This window comes from Cricetulus griseus, chromosome 4 (genome assembly GCF_003668045.3).
Source record: "Cricetulus griseus strain 17A/GY chromosome 4, alternate assembly CriGri-PICRH-1.0, whole genome shotgun sequence".
NCBI classification, from domain to species: Eukaryota; Metazoa; Chordata; class Mammalia; order Rodentia; family Cricetidae; genus Cricetulus; species Cricetulus griseus.
This window is the reverse complement of record NC_048597.1, coordinates 93,963,218-93,986,530: the sequence shown is the minus strand read 5'-3', so window position 1 is coordinate 93,986,530 and position 23,313 is coordinate 93,963,218. Positions and strand designations below refer to the sequence as shown.

General features: G+C 48.8%; 1 protein-coding gene across 1 annotated transcript in view; it reads right to left on the bottom strand.

Annotated features, from left to right (window-relative positions):
* The window catches only part of Myo1h (myosin IH), a 38,117-nt gene that overhangs the window by 510 nt on the left and 14,294 nt on the right, over positions 1–23,313 (bottom strand). The window contains exons 12-30 of the mRNA XM_035444171.1: positions 23,037–23,117; positions 21,812–21,903; positions 18,515–18,609; positions 15,160–15,206; positions 13,943–14,023; positions 12,801–12,906; positions 11,389–11,506; positions 9,241–9,354; positions 8,654–8,730; positions 7,340–7,408; positions 5,743–5,827; positions 4,757–4,916; positions 3,852–3,935; positions 2,854–2,947; positions 2,646–2,701; positions 1,745–1,880; positions 1,432–1,502; positions 1,202–1,299; positions 194–293 (exon numbers count right to left, since the gene is read on the bottom strand). Of these exons, the coding sequence (XP_035300062.1) occupies positions 194–293; positions 1,202–1,299; positions 1,432–1,502; positions 1,745–1,880; positions 2,646–2,701; positions 2,854–2,947; positions 3,852–3,935; positions 4,757–4,916; positions 5,743–5,827; positions 7,340–7,408; positions 8,654–8,730; positions 9,241–9,354; positions 11,389–11,506; positions 12,801–12,906; positions 13,943–14,023; positions 15,160–15,206; positions 18,515–18,609; positions 21,812–21,903; positions 23,037–23,117 (1,764 nt within the window). The remainder of the gene's footprint in view (positions 1–193; positions 294–1,201; positions 1,300–1,431; positions 1,503–1,744; positions 1,881–2,645; positions 2,702–2,853; positions 2,948–3,851; positions 3,936–4,756; positions 4,917–5,742; positions 5,828–7,339; positions 7,409–8,653; positions 8,731–9,240; positions 9,355–11,388; positions 11,507–12,800; positions 12,907–13,942; positions 14,024–15,159; positions 15,207–18,514; positions 18,610–21,811; positions 21,904–23,036; positions 23,118–23,313) is intronic.

Here is a 23,313-nt window from a genome sequence, read left to right as displayed (position 1 = left end):
CATGTGAGCCTCTGGCTCGATGACACCTGGCTGCCCCATCTCACTCACTACTGGGCCACTATTTCAAGGGTCACTCTGTTCCTTTCTCCCAGAGTACCAGGTGGGACTAGAGGGGGAAATGAGATCACCTTTGTTATGTGAATCTACATATCTAGCACCTCCCCCCTTCCCTCCCTTGCACACAGCCACTCACTACTGTTAAATGTCCGTTTTTATCCTTATAGACTTGGTCTTCCACTCCAGTCTCAAAAACTATTGTGCCTTCTTTCCCAGGACTGATGTAAAACTGTAAACTTAAAACAAAGCAAGTGACAAATTACTGACATGCTTTCTGGTCTGCGAAAGAAGTTTCCTTGGCAAACTATCCTAGCTGATGTTTGAATTCCTGCTTTTATCACACTGTTTGCTATGTATGTGGCCAATCAGGACATTCTCACAATTGGGCCCTCACATGCTTCTGTAGTCACTGTCAAATCATTTCAGCAATTGGGCTCTCTAGAGGGCCATCTGATGCATTAATAACAGCATGCATGGTTTCTGTAGAAGCTCACAGCTGCCCAAGGACTAGTCCAAGTTCCATCAGAGCAGGTGCACATTTAAGAGTGTGCACTCTCGCTCTTCACTTGCAGATGCACCCACTAGGCTGTAAAAGCTGGAGGCAGAGAACAGTCCCAGTCGGGTATGGGCTTCAGTCCACACAGCCTCACTGGCAGCCTAGGACCTCAGGCATGCTAGGTAGCCTGACCTCAGCTGGCCTTGCTGGGGAATTGAACAGCTAAGGGGCTGCTCCAGTGCTACTGAGGGAATTGACAGTTCTCTCTCTCAGTGCCAGTTCTTTTACCACTCTCCCTGCCCAAAGATAAAAAGCACCAGCCCTCTGTTGGCCAGTCAGTCCATAGGCACCTGTAGTGCTGTATCTGGACAGGCATCCCACCACAGCAGAGGTGGACCTGTAGCCTCTAGATGAATGAGAATGGCCCTCTTTGAAAACTGAAGGTGGATGACTTCCTGAGGTCAGTGATGCTGACTTGGGTACCCTGAGCCCAAGGTCAGGATGGAGAAAGGCATGCTCTTTACTACAGAGGCAAGGGGAGTCTCTGGAGCCCCCTAGTCCCCATTGGAGGACCCACACACACCTTTTTGCAGGAAGAAGCAGGTAGGACTCATGCTGGCAGCCTTGCAACAGTGAGTAAGCCCCTACCTTCCTTGAACAACACGGACGGCATGTTCCTTCTTAATCAGCATGGCCAGTTTAGTGGCCACCTCAAATACGTGCTCGCACTGCAGGATGGCATCCCCCTGTGGAGACGGGTGATAGGGCAGGTTCAGGATGGGTGGTTTGAATATGGACGTTCTGGCAGGTTCCGACTTAATTTCAGCCATAGCAGATTGCTTCCGTACCAGCAGAGGCTGGAAGCCGCATACAGGTACCTTGTGCTGTTTGTCCCCTGGTGAAACATGAATGACCAGGATTCCATCGCTCAGGCTGCTGGTGGAGACACCTGAGGATAGATCCAGAATTTGGCATTAATAAAGACGACGGGGCCTGGAAAGATGGCCAAGCATGAGGACCTGAGTTTGGATATCCAGCATCCACATAAAGTGAGACGTATTGAGGGCACCTGAAACCCCAGCACTGGGGGTCTGGGGGGATCAGAGATAGGTGCATCCACTGAACCCTAAAGCTCAGCAAGCAGCCCCATCCCAGGACATGAGAAACATCAGACACCCACTTGCGACCCACCTCTCAGGGCCGAGTACTCGATCTTCTGCTTGATTTTGGAAAGTTCCACCACGTATGCTGCACTAGAAGTGAGGAGAAGTTGCCGCTGCCGTGCCTTGAAGCCTTTCCTATCATACTTGATGACAGGGACGCCATACTGCAAGATGGTTAGTGTCACCAGGAGGTAAAGGCTGCCTCACCTGAGGGCAGGGGACAGAGCCTCTCTCTTGGGACCCAGTGGCACCCACTCAGCTTTTGTATTGACGCTTTTGCTTTGCTGCCCTGGTTCTAGAAGATTTCAATTGTGAGTACTGTCTTACTACTCAGCCCTCTGAGGAAACTGAGGCTGCGGTTCCAGCCTCCCAGGTCTGCTCTGAGAGGCCAGCAGTGAGGAGAATATTCTCAGTGCCTGGATTTCTACAGTCAGAGGGGAGTCTCCTTCTCTCTCTCTGCTTTTGTCCACAACCAAGCAGGTGAGAGTGACCACCAGACACACGAGCAAGGACTACAACCCCCCCCACACCCTCTAGCCACCCCACAAAGCCACGTGTGAGTAGAAGCAGTAACCTGCCTGGGAACTCCTGGAGGCTGTGTTGACAGACCAGTGTCAGTACTAGGGTCATCACTCTACTGCTGCTCACCAATATGGCGTCTCACAATAAAGGTCCTGGCTACATCTCTCAGTTTCATAGAAAAGAAACCAAGATGGTTTGGGAGATGGCAGGCAGAATGCTGGAGTGGCAATAGACTTCTGTTGGCAATGCCACCTGGTAATCTCAATGCCCAGCATGGCTGTGGGGAGCCCCAGTGAACCCAGCTGCACCCCTGTGTTTAAGCAGCATTTGTAGACACTCATGGAGAAAACACACCCTGGCCTCAGACATGTGTGTCCTGGTGGAGGTCATACACAAGGTTGTTGTACCTGGATTTTCTCACTACCAAGCAGTTGAAGCACTTTGGGGTTTATGTTGCCTTCACCTGGGGAAGGAACCAGAACAGAATGAGCCATCACTAACCCTGTGGGGAAGACCTGCTATCTGCTGGGTCTGTGTTCCCTGCTGAGACCTCAGCTGGGGAGAGAATCCGGTCACTTGCAGGACTTTCGCCAGAAAGTAAAAAAGCACACCTACCCAGCCGGCTGCTGGCGAAGGGTTGGTTTAAGCTGTCCTCGTAGCCATCCTTCTTCCCCTTGAATATGTCACTCGTGACCACCCTTTGCTGCATCTGGAAGCAGATAGTTCAGAGCATAGAATAGGCAGTCCAGGGCTGTCTTGAGACAGGAGCCTTGTTACAAATGCCCTACAGCTTCCACTGGTGGAGAGTGGGCCGATACTTTTGTGGGTACCCCTATTCACACTGGTTTCTCAGAGTGGAGTTTTCAGAGCTTCAGGGGGTGTGGTAGTTTGAAAGAAAATGGCCTCCAAAGGTGTGGCACTATTAGGAGGTGTGCTTTGAGCTCTCTCATACGTGCAAGCCACACCCAGTGACACAGACCACTTCCTGTTGCCTGCCTATTAAGATGCTCCAGCATGTCTGCCTGCATACCACCATGTGATAATGGACTAAACCTCTGAAAATGTAAGCCACCCCAATTAGATACTTTTATAAGAGTTGCTGTGGTCATGGGGTCTCTTCACAGCAATAGAAACCCTAAGACAGGGAGCATTTCTCTCCTAGACCAGAGCTCTACACAACTCAAGCCCAGAGGCAGCTTGTGACCAGCTACTTGCGTTTGTAAGTAAAGCTTTATTGGGACATAAACTATGGCATTTATATATACATGTCTGTGACTGTTTCCTCCTCTAGCAAGAAAGCAGAGGAACAACAGGAGATATGGCCCAGAAAGCCTCAGACATCGACTCTGCAGCCTCACAGAAAAGACCACAGGGGTAAGAGTCCTCCAGCATAGGAAATCGTGCCTTGCAGTGCAGGGACCATCTGGAGTCTGTTCCCATGGTAACACAGGGATGCTAACTGTAGCAGCTGATATTTCTCAACTCCTTTGTAAGTCATGGCAATAGTGTGACCCTCGGCTCATAGGTAGACAGTAAATGTCAACTTTAGAACTAAGAATCTAACTTGCAAGACTGGTCCCCACCACATGCAGGCGCCATGTCTTCTACCCTACCATGGCTTTCCTCTCAGCTGAGACTCCCCGGCAGTACTTCAGAACAAGGTTCCTCATGCACATCTTCCTGAGCAGATTCGAAGCCTGTGTGGAGAAGAGACTTCTTTCCCACCTGCCTCACTCCCTTGCCTCGGGTGTGGTGACCCACATGGCAGCTTTTAAGATGGACCATGGTGATAGGATTTAAATAAGACATCAGTATCCTACACTCATGGCAGGGGGTCCCCTCGGGTCCCCCTCCAGCAGGTTAGGACTGCTGCATTAGATTTTGCTAACATGATCAGAACCACTGAAGGTAGAGTCCTGTGGAGCCCAGGAATCTTACAGTAGCTGCCACTCTAGAACAGCAGTTCTCAACCGGTGGGTCATGACCCCTCTGGGGGGTCGAAAGACCCCTTCACAGAGGTTGTCTGTCAGATATCCTGCATGTCAGATATTTACATTATGATTCATAACTAGCAAAACTGCAGTTATGAAGTAGCAACGAAAATAATTTTATGGATGGAGGTCACCGAAACATGAACCATATTAAAGGGTTACAGCATTAGGAAGGTTGAAAACCACTGTTCTAGAACATTCTTTGTGGAAACCATGGCAGTCACTTAGCTTCAAGACTGCTACAGCATGGTTGGAAACTATTCAGAGTGCTCTGTCACATGTCTGTAATCTCAGTGTGTGGTGGACTGAGGCAGGAAGGTTACAAGTTCAAGGCCATCCCAGGCTATATCGTAAGTCCCTGTGTATTTAAAAAGGCTCTAGTCTGTTATAACCCCACTGAAATTGTGAGGCATTCCATTTCTTCAGAGAGCTTTGAAATACAACCCTGAGGAAGCAAAGGGAAATAGAGACACAGAAGGTGAGCTTTCAGAGCACACACCCCCCGTCTGCAGCATCAGCGGCCTTACATTTTCCAGGATGCCTGGCGGCCTCAGCCAGCTCTTGTCTAGCACATTCTTCGGTACGTGGTAGCGAAGATTCAAGATGTAATTCCTCCTCACAAGCACTACAAATTCTTCATTGTCAGGGCAAAGGGGTCTGCCACGGTTGATAAAACCCTTGATGAACCTCAAGAGTAAAGTGACAAAGGTGGTTTACACAGCCACACAGGCCAGGAGCCCCCACCCTACCACACCTGCCTCAGCAGCACGTTGTGTTCCACCCCCACTGCTTTCTGGTCTAATGAGCTTGAGTTAGTTGCCAGTTAAAACATGAGCAGCATGACATAAAGCCAGACTTCAGTTTTCCCTAAAGAGGAAGGCTGGCCACGATGGCTGGGCTCATCACCACTAGGCAGAACGTGACAGATGGGCTCCTGATGGGCTGCAGTCCCCACAGCACCTTGTCCAATCCCCATTTGTGAGACTCTTTCACTTTGCCTGCCTGGTTCTGGAAGTCATCTGATAAGAGATATCAAAAAGTTGAGCTGAGCTGAGCTGTGACAGTTGGAATTCGGAGCAGAGACAGCTGGATTCCCAGCATGCTGAGGGCAGATCTCTCTGTACAAACCAAACCTGCAGCTGGAGAGATGGCTAAGTGCACTTGCTGCTCAGTCACCAGGGCTGATGTTCAGATCCCAGCACCCACAGCAGGCAGCTCACAAACACCTCCAGAGAGCCGGGGCTTCTCCTCTCCTGCCATGCACTCACACCACTTGCACATTGCATGTAGTCTTACCCAGGCATGGTAAGACTACATGCACTCCTTTAATCCCAGCACTGGGAGTCGGAGGCAGGAGGATCTCTGTGAATTCAAAGCCAGCCTGATCTACAGAACAAGTTCCAGAACAGCAAGGGCTACACAGAAAAACCCTGTCTCAAAAAAAAAAAAAAAAAAAAAAAACCACAGCAACCCCACCAAGCCCATGACTGCTGCAGCGCACTGGGCCCCTTACCTCCGGATGATTTGCACAGCCCACTTTCTTCTCTTGATCTCCCTCCGAGCCAGGGCTCCACGCCAGTGGGCTTCTAACGTGGTGGCTGAAAAGAGTCCACTGCTGGCATTAGAAGGTGGGACAGTCAGGCAGAAATACTGAAGACTTTTCCAGAAGAGTCCATTCGCTCAGCACATCTCCCCACCTGAGGGCTCTGATTGTCTCAGAAGTGCAAATGGGGTGCATGCTGTCATTTCCTACTTGCTACTCTGAGCAGAGTGACAGCAGGGGCTGAGATAACTTTTGTGAAAACTGAATTCAAGTTCCAAGAGGGACCATCCCGAGGTCCCTGCTGGGGACTACGGTCTGGTCTTATCTCCGTGTTTAGTTTCTTGCACTCAGTGCTTTCAGTTGCCACATTGAAAGATGGGGATTCATAAACAAATGGGGACCAGGATAGGCTCCAAAGCTACAGAGACACCCTGACTCGGAGAAAAAAAAAACAACAATAACAAAAAAATGGGGACATGACAAATAAGGGCCTGGCTTGTCTCCGTGTTTTAATATTTTTCGTGTGTGAGGGAGAGGGATGGAGGGAGAGAGAGAGAGAGACAGAGAAATTTGATTTTTTGGATTTTCAAAATGCCCTCTCTTCCCCCAATCAACTGTGTCTCTACTGGAGAACAGGCAGTTGGAGATAATGTGTTCCAGCACTCAGGACCCAGGGGCTGGCAGACTGTGGTCTGAAGACCAGCTGCCTGTTTATGTAAAGTTTTCTTGCAATACAGTTAAATCTGTTTGTTTACATACTGCCTAAAGCAATTCTGAGTCAGCAGCAGCAGGGTTGAGTAACTGGAAATTATACAACCCACCAATCGGAAATGTTCTGTCTGGCCAATCTCTGTCATGTAGGAGTAGTATACAGCTTTGAAAAGAAATAAGCATATGCCTCCTGGTTGAATTTCAAAAACAATTCAGAGAACAAAAAATCCAGCCACAAAATATCAACACCTGTTAAATTACACTGTTTGGGGACATCCATAGATGGTAAAGCTATAAAAAAAAAAAAAAAAAAAAGAGTAAGGACCACAAAATTTAACACAAAGTCCAAGAAAATGTCATTCCAAAGGAGTTTAAGTGACATGTAAAACTTTAAAGGAAATTTCTCTTAGGAGCTAGGGAGATGTCTTAGTAGTAAAGTGCTTCACTCTGCAAACTCGAGGACCCAAGTTCAAATCCCCAGTACCCATGCAAAAAGCTGGGCATAGCAGCACATTGCTGTGCTCCCAGTGCTAGGGGATGGTGGAGGCAAAAGGATCTCTGGGACTCGCCAGACTTTCTGGTCAAGTCAGTCAGCTTGACTAGGTTAAGAGACCCTGTCTCAAAAAAGTATGGCCATGAGAGACTGAAGATGCTCAACACTGACCTCTAGCTCCCCAAGCACACATGAGCACAAGTACCTGGCACATTACTTACATATAAAATCTGTGCATGGAACAAGTGTAGACCACTATACCATGACTGCAGAACTAGACCCAAGCCAGCCCCAGACAAGGACGTAAGGATGGGGTGGGCAGAGGGGAAGGGCTCGTCTCACGCTTTCCTGCCCAGTCCTCACCTGCTTGTCTCTTCCTCATATACTCTCTCCTTTGTAGGCAGCCTTTGTATGTAGCTTGGATTCTTGAAACTTAAAATAAAACAAAAGTTTTGGTGAATTGGCTCTGTGTCTTTGTGATCATGATTTCCAGAACCAGGAAGGACAGCTCCCCAGAGTGAGCCCCCAGAGCCTGCATTGTAGCCATTCTCAGGGCGCTGAGTATTGGAAAGACAGGGGCATCTGGTTCCATTAGGCCTGACTCCCAGACACCATACAGTTCTGTTTCCTTCCATGGGGTGAGGAACAGGCGCAGGGTAACAGCACCCAGTTCATAGATCACCCTCACAGCCCATCCACACGATGGGAAGGACATCTGCACATCTCAAAAAGAAGCATGTGGGCTCACAGGGAGATGTCTAGTGGCTTCAAAATGGCACCACACTGAGCAGTGTGAACCCCAGAACACCCCTAAGCTCTATCCCCCATCACCCCCTCCACATAGTGAAAGATTCCACCAGAGACCAAGCACACCAGAAACAGCCTCTAGGAAGGTGCTGATCAAACCTCTGGAGCCTGGCTAAGCCAGCGCCTGCATCTCAGCCAGGTGGGTGGCCCTGGGTACCGGCTGCTGGAATAGTGGCTCAGTGGTAGAGAGCTTGCCTAGCATGTGTAACCATCAAACCTTGAAACCAGACTGGCCCAAGTTCAAGCCTGGCTCTGCTGCAGACTAGCTGTGTGACAGTTGGCAGCTTGCTGATGTCTGTGTCTCTCAGCTTCCCTGACTGTGACATGGGGCGGAAGTACCTAGTCACAGGCTCAGTCTGGGGCTACAACTGTTGGTCAAGGACTTGGTGCATGCGGCAGAGGGCAAGGACCCCAGCTACTTGGTGTGCATAGTGCTCAGGTCACCTTAGATTTCCAGTTAGAGAATTCCTGGTCCCTCATCCAACTCCTGCCATTTGCCATTCACTAAAAGACCCTGGCTGTGGGCTTTGAAAGCACACCTGTTGCCATCACATACATAGGAGAAGTTGTGAAGCCTGGACTGAGGGGGCGGGTCTCCCGGACTTTACACTTCGCTGTGCATAAGGGCACAATCACAGGATGAGACGCCCTGGACATATAACGTGTCACACCTGCCATCAGAGCCCATCAGTGCAGAGACACATCCCATCATAATCTTGTAACCCCACGCCTTATCTCTGGTTCTTAAGGTGTGTGTGTTGGGGGGGGTCTTTAAACACATCAGACACCCACATTTAAGGCTTTTCTTCCCTCTCTCCCTGGTTAAACTAACTTGTTTCTCTTGAAAGTGGGACAAACAGAAAATTATACCTAATTGATGTTTGCTAAATTCAAAGGCATCTTCAGTAGCAAACAAGGTTCTGGGGAAGCGAATGAATATTTTGGTTCTAGCAAAAAGAAAAAGAAACATAATTATTGATTAGTCCATTGCCCCCCCCCATAGTTGGTTGGGTAGTGCCCTGCCCCCTAATGCATATCCAATCAGAACTTTAGAATTCGACCTTTGTGAGGAGTAGCTGTCTTCACAGATGTGATTAAAGGAGAGGTACAGGGGAGGCAGTAGTTAGAGTAGGACCTAGATCTGGGTCAGTGTCCCTCATAAGCAGGCAAGAGTGGTACTGCATTCAACTTAGTGGGTAGCAGTTCTGGTTTGCAAACAAAGTCTCCCCCAAAACACGAGGGAACTATTGGACTTGGCGCAGCCATGGACACCTGTTAATGAGGATTTTTAAGATTGTTTTTCCCATTTCAGTTGAGCAGTTCTCAGTGAGAACTTTGGAGGTGACAGCACTGTACCTCCATGTCAAAGTCTGGACACGCTTGTTCCACGAAGATCAGCGCATGAACTCTGTTGAGTCCAGGGAAGAGACAGTTTTGGGGGTCTCCTGGCCACTTACTTTCCTAACTTGTAGTCCTGAGGTTGGTAGCCGATATACTTGATCAGCCGCTCGACACCCTCTCCTGGGGGGCCATGCCAGTGTGGCCAGGTGTCTGGGCACAAAGACTTGTACCTGTTGAGAATAGAGAACATATAGAAGTCATCAGAACACCCTACACTGCCCTCCACATTACCCCAGAGGTATCAGGCACTCACAGTGCAGTTGTCTTAGCAATGCATACAGGGTGTGAAAGAAAGGAGAGAAAGTGTTCTCACAGCAGTGTCATCACTGGACACTCAGTGGACACAGGTGACTCAGGGCCACTCCTATGTCTGTATTCAAGAGCTGCATCCCATGGCCACATAGCCTCGTGCAGCATTGTTCATTAACAGCCCAAAGTGGGGCAGCCCAGTGGGGCAGCTTAGTGGGCGGCCGGACAGGCAACACATGTGCTCACACGGGAATAAAAGTGGCATGCTTAAAACATGAAGATTTCATGTGGTGCATGTGTACACAAGCATGTGTTTACATGTGGGAGGGGGCACAAGACGGCATGGATGTGGGATGGGGTGGGGTGTGGGGTGTGTGTGTGTGTAGCTGTGTGTGTGTGTGTTTGTGGAGGGGTGGGTGTGCCTGTGTGTGCATGTGTCAGATGCTGGGTGTCTTTCTCAGTTGCTCATCACTGTTCACTGAGACATGGGTACTCATTGAACTCAAGATCTGCTGAGCTGGATAGCCAGCTTGCTGTAGGAATCCCATCTCTGACTCCTTGAGTGCTGGGGTTACCAGTGGGCAGTTAAACCTGCCTAGCATTTATGTGGGTGCACACTGGGGATTAGAACTCTGTGCAGCAAGCACCTTCTCCCCTAAGCCATCTCCTCAACCTGCCCTCCCTAGCTTATATTTGACATAGGGTCTCCCTATGTAGTCCTGGCTATCTCGGAGCTTGCTACCATAGACCAGACTGACCTCAAATTCAGTTCTGCCTGCCTCTGCCTTCTGGGTGCTGGGATTAAAGGTGTGAATCACAGCAAACAGATGGAAAGGATTCTTTCAGAGTAACTTTGGCTCTAGTCCCAGCACTCATCTCTGGAGCTCCTCTAAAGCTAGCCACATTCCTTAATGGGTAGCCTGTCACTCTCCCCTCTTCCATGCTCTCTGCACCCATGTCCCTGCTTCCAGAAAGTAAACTGCATGAGGGCCAGGAGGTGTCACCCTGCCCCTAGGATGGCTCAGGAGGAACTCACAGTCTCAGTGGGAGACGGGGGGGGGGGGGGTAATCTGGCATGCAGTGGGAATTAAGCAGAGATGTAAGATGAGGTGTGGCAGAAACATCAGCTCTGTGGGGGTATCAAGTGTCAAGTGTGTGTTAAGCAGGCAGTGACTATGACCTCCCAACTTCTTCACCTGATGCCAGATTAGGAAAAACAGGTTAGGCGAGTATTGATGACAGGTAGATGGCAGGCAGTGGAGCTGTAACTGAGAACCACAGGGAAAGAGCCTTGGGAAATGCTCTGGTTGTCCTGCGATGCTTAAACTCAAAAGCAGCCTCGTAATGAATGGGTTGAACGTCTGAACAGCCAACAGTGCAAGCATTCCAACAGAGCAAGCATTCCAACAGCGGGAGCATCTAACAGTGGGAGCATTCCAACAGAGCAAGCATTTTGACTAAACAAAAACAGCCACTCTGGGATGTTTACCCCAAGAGTGCATCGCCATTGTTCTAGAGCGGTCCTGTGCTGCCAATCACCAAAGCCACTGTGGGTGTGGCATTAAACTTTTTAAAACACCTGACACTTTACTCCTGCTATGGCTAAGGGGAACATTCTGACCTGTCACAGTGTTTCAAAGCTGATTCTTCCATGGCACCTTCATCATTGTGCTCACTGCCCTTCACTAACCCTTAGGGGTATGGATAGACAGTGTGCCCCCTTGGCAGCCAGTCTGTGTGCCCAGCCTCCCCACCCCGAAAGGCTGCAGGGATTGAGTTAGGGCTTAGTGAACTCAACAGAGTATGAGGAACTGGGTCCTGGTTTTACAGAAGAACATGTGTTAGTGTCTTCCCTTTCCCAGCATCTGATCTCAGTTCCCTAGGGAACACCATGTGATTGACCACACTGTCTCCAGGAGACCAGCTTTAAGTGCGGAGCCCAAATGGAACCTCACCTCTGCAGGAAGTGCTCATATTTGCGCCTGTAGGCAAAGCCTGCCCGCCGTACCCGCAGATGCTCCATCAGCCCCAAGTACTTGATCTGATGGCTAATGAGGAAGTCGTCAAACTTGCCTTTGGAGAAACACAAGAGAGAGTAATGGGAAAAGCTCCCTCATCTGACTTAATCCAAGACTCCAGGCTACTGCTCCTGGCTGGGTCTAGCCACAGAATCTGACTACTAGGCCTCAGCTGTGTTTCTTAGGTGGAAGGATTTGGTATGAAATTCTCATTTCTCCTGATGAAACAATCCCAAGGTCCACTAATGCAGCCTGGAATCCCACATGGCAACAACCGGCTGAAGGGCTTACTGTTGTCACCTCTCAGGGAGAACACACTCCAGGGCCTGTCACCTTGTGCATGTTCTGGTTACTTGTGCACCACCTGCCAGGGCTTAGAAAGTCCCCAAAAGTCATAGGTCATTTTGGAAGATTGTTCACTGCTGCAGAGGACTCTCCTGTCATCTGTCACTTTGAGTCCTGTCACCTTGGCCACCTGCCTGGCATTACCAGGCTCTGAGCAGTACCTACTTCCTCTGGGCCAGCAAGGAATTCCTCCTCAGTATGTCTGTCATCGATTGTTCTTTTGTCTTTTCTTTTCCTTTTCTCTTCCCTGCCTGCCTCTGCTGCTCCCTGGGTGCTGGAAGACCTTCTCTTTTCTAAGGTTTATTTTACTTTTTAAGTGTGTGTGTGCCGGTTCCCTCAGACTCTAGAAGGGGACACTGGATCCCATGGAGCCAAAAATCACAGTTGTGAGCCGCCTCATATAGGTGATGGGAATCAAACTTGGGACCTCTGCAAGAAGAGTAAATGCTCTTAATTTTGGAGCCATCACTCCAACCCATTCTCTCTCTCTCTTTCTCTCTCTCTCTCTCTCTCTCTCTCTCTCTCTCTCTCTCTCTGTCTGTGTGTGTGTGTGTGTGTGTGTGTGTGTGTGTGTGTGCATGCATGCACATATGTAGGTAAGAGGACAACCTCAAATGTTAGTCCTGTTTCTGTCTTGTTTCAAATAGGACCTCCTGTTGTTTGCTGTGTGCATTGGGACACCAGGTTAGCCCATTAGTACACTGAGACATCAGGTTAGCACACAAGCTTCCAGGGATTCTGGCTCAACCTCCCATCTCTCCACAGGAGCCCTGCCATTACAAACACATCTGGCTTTATGTGGGTGCTGGGGATTTCAACTCAGATCCTCACACTGGCAAGGCAAGCACTCACCCACTGAGCCATATCCCAACCTCCTCCTATTGTTTGAGAAGGACAAGAGTTCATGTTCAAGGACAAGGCTGCGGTGGCTTTGAGGTTCTTTAACCATGATCCCCTGCTTTCCTCCCCCATTCTAAGCTCTGGGCTCAGGGCAGGTGACTCACTGGGCTCCTTCCTCTCATTGGGCTTGATGCAGCGGATATACGATGGCTCCTTGGAGATGAGAAGTTCCAGGAGGCTGCTCAGGCTGTTCTTAAACTGAGTCCCAACCTGTGCAGTGAGAACACATTGAGCACACACCCCTGCTTCCAGCTGAACTCTGGAGACAGAGCACAGCGTGAGGCCTGAGCTCTGCCTGTTAGTGTTTTGCCCACTCACTCTTGTTCTGGGAAGGTCAGTTCTCATTGCTTTGGAGCTTGCCAGACAAGAGCCACCAGCTTCTGAGACACATGAAGAGTTCCCCAACTGAGATATAGTGGGAGGAAACACAGAAATGTACAGAGAGAGGCTGGGGCCATTGCTCAGGGAGAGTGCTGTGCCTGGGATGCTAGGTTCCCTGCCCAGACAGGCATCCACACAGGCTCTCTGCCCAGGAACGAAGTAGTCACAGTATTTCTACTGAGCAACTTTCATAGTGATTGGAGGTCTCTGCCCTCACCAACAGGGATCCCTGATCAATTCAGAGCCCATGGTGCCCAAGTTGGTGGGGTCTTTGTGTATGGTGGTTGTGGGTCTTTAGGAGGAGTGTAGGTTCTTTAAAAGATGGGGCCTCATCAGAGGAAGTAAGTTACTGAAATTGTGCTTTGAAGGGTTCCCCCCCCCCCCGTTCCCGTGTGCACGCTCTGTACACCTTCCCTGCTGTGGAGTGCCATGCCACCCACTACAGGAGGCCATGGAGTGTGATCCTTAAAGTCAGGAACCAAGTTAAAGTTGTCTTCCTTGAGGGTTTTATCACAGTGCAGGAAACCTGACTCATGCATACGGAGCATCTCATGGAGCCAGGCCACCATTGGTCCAGCCCCCCTGTCTCCTCCCCTAGGTTTCCTAGTCCCTTCTTCATTTGATGGCATTTTTCACATCCTCTGCCTCCCAGAATGTAAGCCCCTTGAGGGCAGGGAACCCCCAGCCCAGTACAGTTGTCTGCATGGGAGGTGTTTGGTGGATGTCTGCAACAGAATGAACCAATACAAAGCCTACTCACATATTTTGTACTTATCTGTTAGAGGAAAGGGGAGAGAGGGTGACTTCAGAGGGGCGGGAATTGAGTAGTCAATGTCCCCTGTGACTTTTTGTTTCCTTGGCTCACCGTTGGTGGCCGCCTCCGGTTTTCAAGTTCCGCCACCAGGAAGCACTCCCTCAGGATGCTGTTCTTGGACCTGCACAACACCTGTGTGAAGAGGACCAGCCTGCTGCTCTGGGCATCACTCCTAGAGACCAGGAGACAGCAGAGCCACTTGCTCTGTGGGCACTTAAAGACATTCCTCACTACAACAGAGTGGGAAGAAGCACAAATCGGGAAAGAGGGGCTGGGAGACTGCCTCCATAGTGAGACCCTGGGTTCCATGCTCAGCATTGCCAAAGAGCACACTTGGAGGAGCTCAAATGCTGCAGACCTTGCCTTGTATACTTTCAGAGGCATCTCGCTTTCTATAACACTATGACCCAGGAGTTGTCCCCAGCCCAGCTTAGTGCTGTGGAATAAACCAGGCTACAACCAATCATAAGACGGTGGGTGTGAGTGATCGTGCAAGGTGCAGTGCACTGCTGTGCCTCGGAAGGAAACTGGGGACACACAGCCTGGCCTCAGCCATTTGGAGAGGAGAGGGCTCAGAAACTGGCAGATGTTGGCTTTCAGGAGACAAACATGGTATCATAAAGCCAAAGACTCTAGCTTTTGCATTATCTCACCTTGCTCCACCAATTTTAAAAATAATCTGTTATAAGAAAAATGTAAGACCTTTTTATTCTTGTTTCCAAATTGTACTTGGTTCCTTGCACATGCTAAGTGCTTGCCCTGCCTCTGTCATTGTGGTCATTGCTCTTCTCATCTTAAACTGTTTTTTCTTTTACACAGTTTCATTAGATAGCCCAGGCTGGCCCTAAACTCAAGATCCTCCCATACTCCCCCCCCCACCTTGAGTGCTCGGTTACTGGTGTGTGCCACCACATCTGGAAGAAGTCCTTAATTTGATAAAATTAAGACTATACAAAAATGTGCTTATGTTTATCTAATAGAATGTCATTCAGCCTTAAAACCGGAAATCCTCTGTTGCTTTTCTTAGAAAGATCTGGTGTCATCCTGGCTGCCCAAGAACTCCTAGTGTAGCTGAGGGGTGGCTTCAAACTCCTGGTCCTCGTGCCTCCACCCCCAGTGCTAGGGAGGATTGCAAACTGCCCGTAGTCCCAGCTTAGGACATAATATATGGAGGAGAAAGTTCCAGAAACCCCAGAGCCACCATTAATTTCTGTCATAGTCTGTGTCCTCACCATTAAAAAAAATGTAGGGTGAAGATTCAAACTTACCTCCTTCAGGTGTCTGTAAAGCAGGTCATTGTTTTTCTCCAAGAATCCTGTTTTTTTTTTAAAAAAAAAAAAAAAAAAAGTCAAGATTCAAACTTACCTCCTCAGGTGTCAGTAAAGCAGGTCATTGTTTTTCTCCAAGAATCCTGTTTTTGTTTTTGTTTTTTTTAAGTAACAAATCAACCCAATCCCATACTGCCTGACCACATTCTGATGATGTCTGAGGTTGCATGGGGTTTCCCGGCTGTCACAACACTGAGACAGGAGTTGGATCCCAGCAGTGAGGTGTGAGCTAAGCATGGAGCAATACCCAGGCCTCAACTCATGATAGGAGCATGCCCCCAGCTGCAGTGATAGACACCAGACAGAGCCAGACGTCATGGGGGACACCCCCTTCTAAATACTCCAAGATAGATCCAGATATTGTAGGGACACACCTCCATATACCCCCAGAGCCAAATATCCTGGGGGACACTCTTCCTTTATACCTCCAGATAGAGCCAGACATTCTGGGGAAACACTCCCTATATAATTCTAGAGTGCCATATACTCTCGGGAACGACTTCCTAGGCTGAGAGCCAGGTCCTCGGGGAATTTACAGCAGGTTCATATATTATGATATGTGGCCTTGACTCTAAGTGATCCAGTAGCAATGACTTATAACCCACAGAGACAGTGGAGGGCACTGAGCCCCAGGTGGCCGGCTGAGGCCATGTGACTTAGGAAAGACAAACTCCAGTGGTGTCCTTTTCCACATCATAGTTTTTGTGGGGTTTTTTTGTTGTTTTTTGTTTGGTTTTGTGTTTTGTTTTGGATTGGTTTGTTTGTTGAGACAGTGTCCTACCGTGCAACTCTGAGTGGCCTGGAACTCGATACATAAACCAGGCTGGCCTCTCAAATCTGCAGAGATCTGCCTGCCTCTGGCTCCAGAGTGCTGGGATTAAGTCATAATGTCAGGCCTTTCTCCACTGATGTTTTGAACTCTCATCACCCAGGTTGGCATCCCCCCTCACTATGTAGTGAATGCTCCTGCCTCTACCTGAAAAGCACTAACATTAGAGGCATTTATCAGCATTCCTGGTTTACATTGCTAATGACTGAACTCAGGACTTAACAATGCTAGGATACTACTCTACCCACTGAGACACACCTCCAGCCTGACATCTTTATTTGTATCATTCAAAAACTGGTCTTACGTGATACACTTAGAGTCAGGAGTCATGCGTGATGCGTGCCACGTGCCACCTGCCTTTGATTCCAGCACTCCCCGGGCAGAGACAGGCAAATCCCTGCAAGTTCCAGGCTAGCTAAGATTTTGCAGTTAGACCGTGCCTCAAAAACAAACAAAAAACCCTCATAGGTTTGTAGCTAACCCAGGAATTGAAACGGAAGTAAACAGCAACAGATGTTGTACATCAAAAAGCCACACTGAAAATGCCTAGTAAGCAGCCTTCTCAGATGGTAATTGTCAGTTCTCAAACAGGCCTTTTTATTCTGGTAAAATGCATGATTTACCACATTGTGGGACTTAGCAGGCAATGACTCGGTGGGAGGTGACCTGAGTCTGGATCCCCAGTGCCCATGTAAAACCAAGGTGTGCCGGCACAAGCCTGTAATCCTAGGACTGAATGGGCAGTGAGAGTCTGTCTCAAAAAGCAAGGTGGAGGGTGAGTGAGGACCCCTGATGTCCTCTGACTCCACATATGCCTCAGACCTCCACACATGCACACGCCCACACATGAACATATACACAAAAAGGTTTTCCATGGTCACTGCAAGTGCACAGTACAACAGCTTTAAGGCCACCGACATGTAGCTATCACTACCTGGGACTTTGTAAACATCCCAAGCCAAACCCTGTACCACAAACTAGCTGCTTCCCAGCCCTGTTGTGTCTCTATGGAGTTGATTCCTGAAGACCCCTCGAGTGAGAGGAATCACACAGCGGATGTCACTGTGCAGTTGGCTTCTTCCCCTTTGCATCTTGTTCCGGGACACAATCTCCTTCCTGTCTAAGGCTGAGCTAAGTTCCATGGCACACCCAGCATGTTATTTGCTATTCGCCTACTCCTGTGGCTTCCAGCTCACGGCTATGGAGAATAATGCTGCCTCACATCTGCAGCCTTGCATACCCCCAATTCTTCTCGCTCTATACTCAGAAATGGCCAAAGCTAGCTTCTAATAGAACCTGTAACTCAGGTGGAACCAAGAAGCCCGATGCAATGATGTTTCCAGGAGACAGGCCTTCACTCCTGCCCAGAAGGCAGCTGGCAGAGCATTGTGGATGCTGGGAAGATGTAGAGAAACTAGGACCACGGTGGTCAGGAGGCTCCTCAAAACACTAAGTAGGGCACTTCCATGGGACCCAGCCCCTCGCCTCCTCACTATCTACCCAGGAAAACAAAAGCCATCCCAGATACTCCAGGAGCCAAGGCAGGAAGATGGCAAGTTCAAAGCCAGCCTGGGCTGTTGAAACAGTGAGACTGTTTCAAAATTAAAAAACTTTCCAGAAAGGGACTGAGGGAATAGCTCAGTGACAGGGCACCTACCTAGTGTGCATGGGCCCCAGACTCAATCTCTGGAATGTTGAGGGAGGGGGTATACAGTGTTCTGAGTGTCAGTTTTCACCACGGCTGGAGGGATAAACTCCCTGAATGCTTATGGAACAGTGAGCACAGACAAACTTGTCCAGAGAAAGATTACTCAGCAGTGAAAATGAATGGCAGTGTGGGGGAACCCTGAAACATGAGCTAAATGAGGGCAGTCAGACCCCCAAAGACTACATGTGCGATTCTCCAGTCCACAACAGGAAGGCTGTAGAGTTAGAAAGCATGTTACTTAATTATCAGCCGGGCAGTGGTGGTGCCCTCCTTTAATCCCAGCACTTAGGAGGCAGAGGCAGGTGGATCTCTGAGTTTGAGACCAGCCCAGTCTACAGAGTGAGTTCCAAGACAGCTAGGGCTACAAAGAGAAACTCTGTCTAAAAATAAATAAATAAATAAAAAGAAAGAAAGTGGATTACTTACTTCTCTAGTACTGAGGGGGAGGGACAAGAGTGTGAGAAAGGGCAGTGTGTCTAAAATGAAATTGCGTGTACAGTTATAAAACTCTGAATACATTGAGTTGCACACGTTAATGGATGAACTATGTGGTATATGAATTTATTAGTCTTTAAAAATTGGTGGTTATATCTAAATTAATAAATAAAACAAGAAAGACAGAGCTTTTAGGTGGCATGCTTGAATATAACACTAGGAAACTTTGGGGTGGCCACAGATAGCATTTCCTTGGATTACCTGGTGACCTGTGTGCACACTCGGGCACCCAAATGGCGTGACCCATAACCTCCGCCACTCACCTTTGGTGCTGTAGGTAACCTCGCCCGCATAGTGCAAGAGGCAGAACTCCAGCCAGCCAATCCTCTTCCGGCCCTTTGGACCAGCCAGCTTCCTGCTGCAAGACACAGACACATACCGGCTGGACCCTTTCTCCTCCAGGGCAGCAAGAATGATAGAGAAATCCAGTGCCAGCCACTGGGGGTCATTGCCGTCAGCCTTGAAGCTGACTCTGTGGAGGCTGCCAGTGAGCCCTGTCCCCTGAGCCTGGCTGCACTTAAAGAGTCTCCCTTCACTACTGCTTGAGCCATCTCCCCAGCTGCACTTCCTTCATTCTGGTCTCTGAACATGACTCTCACTTTGCAAGCAATCCTTTTCTCTCCCCACCTCCATCTCCCACTTTTCCTGACATCTCAGTCTTCTGGGATGTGTTCTCTGGCCCTACCCTTAACTTCAACTGCTCAGTGCCTTCTTTATTCTTAAGCCCCTGTGTTGACTCCTAAAGCACTTTTAGGAGATACTGTAGTTTTCCTTGCTTGGTAGGCCTTGACACTTCATTGACTGCATGAGCTGTCATAGGCGTCAATCAGTGTTGTAGCATAGTAAGTGGCCAGTGGGTAACAGACAATGACTTTAGGGACATTGTCACCAAAAAAAAAAAAAAAAAAAAAAAAAAAAAAAAAAAAGTCTCCCTTCACCTAAGATACTAAGGAAGAAAAACATGTCTGTGAGAAACATTCAAGTTTTGTTCTTTAAATAAAGTAACCTGGCGCTAGTGTGTGTGTGTGTGTGTGTGTGTGTGTGTGTGTGTGTGTGTGTGTGTGTAGTAGAGCACGTGCCTGCAAGCTTGGGTTCCCTCTACAGCAGTGCAGGTTTTTTGGTTTATCTTTTAATTTTGTGCATGTGTGAGTTTTGCCTGCATGTATGTCTATGCACCACATTTGTGCAGGATGCCTGCTGAGGCCAGAAGACAGTGTTGAATGCCCTAGAACTGGAGTTAGAGACAGATGTGAGTCACCACGTGAGCTTTGGGAATCAACTCTGGGTCCCCCGGAAGAGCAACAGGTGCTCTTAACCTCTTCAGCCCCTTTTGTTTTTATTTAAAAAAATAAGGGTTGGGTGTGACAGCACATGACTTTAATCCCAGTGCTCAGGAGGCAGGAGGAGCTTCGTGAGTGTGAGGCCAACCTGGTCTGCATAGTAAGCTTCAGGAGGCAGGAGGAGAAGATCCAGTGAGATGGCTCAGCATGTAAAGGGGCTTGCCACCAAGTCTGCTGACCCGAGTTCGATCCGGGGGACCTACCTCGTGGAAGGAGAGAACTGACCTCCCCAAGTCGTCCTCTGACCTCCGCACAGTGTGGTACATGTGTTCATGAGCATGCTCACACATACAAATAAGTAAATTAATATATATGTATTTCCTTTCTTGTTTTTCCAGAGTATAGCCCTGACTGTCTTGGAACTAGAGCTCTGTAGACCAGGCTGGCCTCGAACTCAGAGATCCGCCAGCCTCTGCCCCGAGTGCTGGCATTAAAGGTATGTGCCACCATCACCTGACTAATACATGCATTTTTAAAAGGTATGCTGAAATGGTTCTTTTGCCTAAATGCTTGCTGTATAAGCATGAGACCTGAGTTTGATTTCCAGAACCCAGGTTAAAAAAAAGAAAGAAAGAAAAAGTCAGCTTGGTGGTAACCCCAGCCCTGGGGAGTTGGAGACAGGCTGGTCGCTGGAGCTCACAGGGCAGCCAGCCTAGCCTACTGGGCTCTCCTGATGAGAGACCGTTTGTGACTGGGCCACAGTTAGTTGTCCAGACTCACTTCATTTGCATATACAGCTTCATCCTTCTCTTGCTCAGGTCTGACAGGGCTACTATCCATGGTAATTTCTGTGGACACTCACAAAGCTGTCAGGTAGGTGTGATAATATCCTACCTTTTGAAAGTGGGGGTCAAATGCTCGCATCAGCTTTGCCCACTCCATAAGTGGCCACGCTGGCATTCCAAGCCAGGTTTTTCTTGTTTTGTTTTGTTTGTTGGTGCTGGGGATTAAATCCAGGTCTCTGGACAACCAGGAATTTGTTACATAGATCAAGCTAGCCTCTAATTCAGAGATCCACCTACTTATGCTTCCCAAGTTCGGGTTTAAGGGAATGCCTATCCCTGGCTTTAGACCATGTTTACATTTTTCTCTTACTTGTTTCAAAGACTAAGTTAAAAAACGGAATTTCCTTTCTGGGCCATTGTGAATGCTTTTGATTGGCATGGGAGTTACATACAAATGTAAACATTCAGGGTCTGTAAAGACAACTCAGCCATTCAGAGCACTTGCTGTTCCTGCAGGCAGGCCCACCAAGCTCAGTTCCCACCACCCACACAGGACAGCTTAGACTACCTGTAACTCCAGCTCCAGGGGATATTACACCCCCTTCTGGCCTCTATGGCCACGTGCACTTACATGCATGTACACACACACACACACACACACACAGAGAGAGAGAGAGAGAGAGAGAGAGAGAGAGAGAGAGAGAGAGAGATATGCATGCAAACACACATACATACACTCCCTGCTGCACTATTTTAGACACAACTCATTTTTCATTTTTATTTTGCCAGTACTAGAGTGAAGCTGGGGCTTTGCACATTCTAGGTTGAGCTACTGCCCATCCCCAGGCTTTTCTCATTTGTTCATTCATTTTAAGGTATTTGTCTTTCAGCATAGCCCAGGCTGGCCTGAACTTCTGATTCCCTGTCTCTGCCTCCTGAGCACTGAGATGGCAGACTTGTGTCACTGCATCTGGCTGTCCCTACTGTGCCTAAATTGCTCAGAAGGACATTTCACACCTGTACCACACATGAAATGTAACCACTGACGAACAAAGCAAGACATTCTACTTGGAATTCCTGTCAGTCTGATTTTTACTAATGAGAGCGTGCTGACCTATGAGCCGGTTTCAGGATGCTTTTTCTTGTAGTCACTGTACTGTGTGTATGCATGTGTATGGAGTATGTGAACATATGTACATGGTTGGCACACAGAGACCTGAGGAGAATGCACACCGATTTCCTCCTCTGTAGGCTGGCAGCCAGCAAGCTCCCGAAATTGTCCTCTCCCACCCTCCACAGCCCTGGATGTGTGCAGCCATGCCCAGCTTCTTATGTGGGTGCTGCAATCCAAACTCAGGGACTCATGCTCATACTGCAAATGCTCTTACCCACTGAGCCATCTCTACAGCCCCAAAGTACTTGTACTTGGACACAGGTCCAAGAAAGAAGACATAACATTCTCCCCACAGGACAGCCCTCCAGACGAAGTACACACGTTTGGAAGTGCGCGTGCGTGCCCACTTTCTCTTCCAGCTTCTCCAGGAAACTCAAGTCTGTAGCAGGACCTGGACGGATGCATTCTTCATCCTTTCAAATGAAAAGGTACCTCAGCCCCACACCATGGCATATGCTAGCTGATTCAGACTCTAATATTCTAGATTAAATTCCTGCCACCTCCCATGAGGCCAGGTGCTTCTCTGGAAGGAAGGGGTTGCCCATCACATGTGCTTGGACCCTGGGGCTGGCTGAGGGAGCTTCTGCCCCAGAGAGACTAGAAATGCCACACAATGACTCTTCTTGCATCTGACCTGCACTGTCCTGTTTCTGTTTCTATCTCCCGCCTATCCATTCCAGGCGGGGCTTTGCTGTGTATCCAGATTGCCTCCACCTCCTGCTTTAGCCTTCCCAGTGCTGAGATCATATGCCCTCCACCAGCACAAACTCTGCCTGTGTCTTTTCCTTCCTCCCCCTTCCCACTCCCCTCTTACTCTTCTCCCTTGCCTCTAGTTAGGGTCGTGCTGTATAGCTTGAATGAGTCTCAAACACATAATCCCCCTGCTTCAGCCTCCCGAGTGTTGGAACGGCAGGGATGTACCACCACACCTCAGTCTAACCCATTTTTCCTTCCTTCCTCCCTCCTTCATGCCTTAGTGTCTTGATATGTAGCTCAGGCTGGCCTCAAGCTCATGATTCCTAAAGGCTAGGATGACAGGCAAGCCCCACCATGCCTTGCTCAGACTGCATTTTGGACTTCTCATAGACACTCATGGTTGCCATGGCAGCTTATTTAACTGGTCATCAAGGATCAGGCACAACTGCATGCACAGTGCAGAGGCCTCATGGGCTGAAAGCAGCTGAGCCTGAATTAGCACATTTCTCAATTTGTGTGGTTTTTTCCTCAACAATGATACTACTTCATTGGTCATTGTAAACACTCCCATGCATGCGTGCGCACGCTCACACACACACACACACACACACACACACACACACACACACACACACACACACACACATACACACATACATTGAAACATCCCATTCTGTAGCCTAGGCGGTCTTGGAACTTAGTATGTAGTAATACAGGCTGTCCTCAAAACCATGGCAATCGCCTGAGTTGCTGGGGTTACATGGGCTTCCTCTACCCCTTTCAAGCCCTGGGAACATTTATCCACCCAAGACAGACACCCAGTGAGGGAACTGGGTCACTGCTTTCTCACCAGAATAGACATGATCCCTCTGTGTCTCTCTTCTACCAAATCACAGATGATCTTGTTGTTGAAGTACTGAACGGGCTCCCACTGAAAGGAGAAGAGGGAAAAGTTCTCCCAGCATGCACAGGGGCATCAAGCACATTGGTTTGACAGGGAGTCTCCAGATATTTTCTCAAAATCTGATTCTCATATCCAACCTTAAAAGTTACACTTTTGAAGACTGGAGAGGTGGTTTGGCAGTTAATAACATTTGCCGCTCTCACAGAGGACTCAAGTTCAGTTC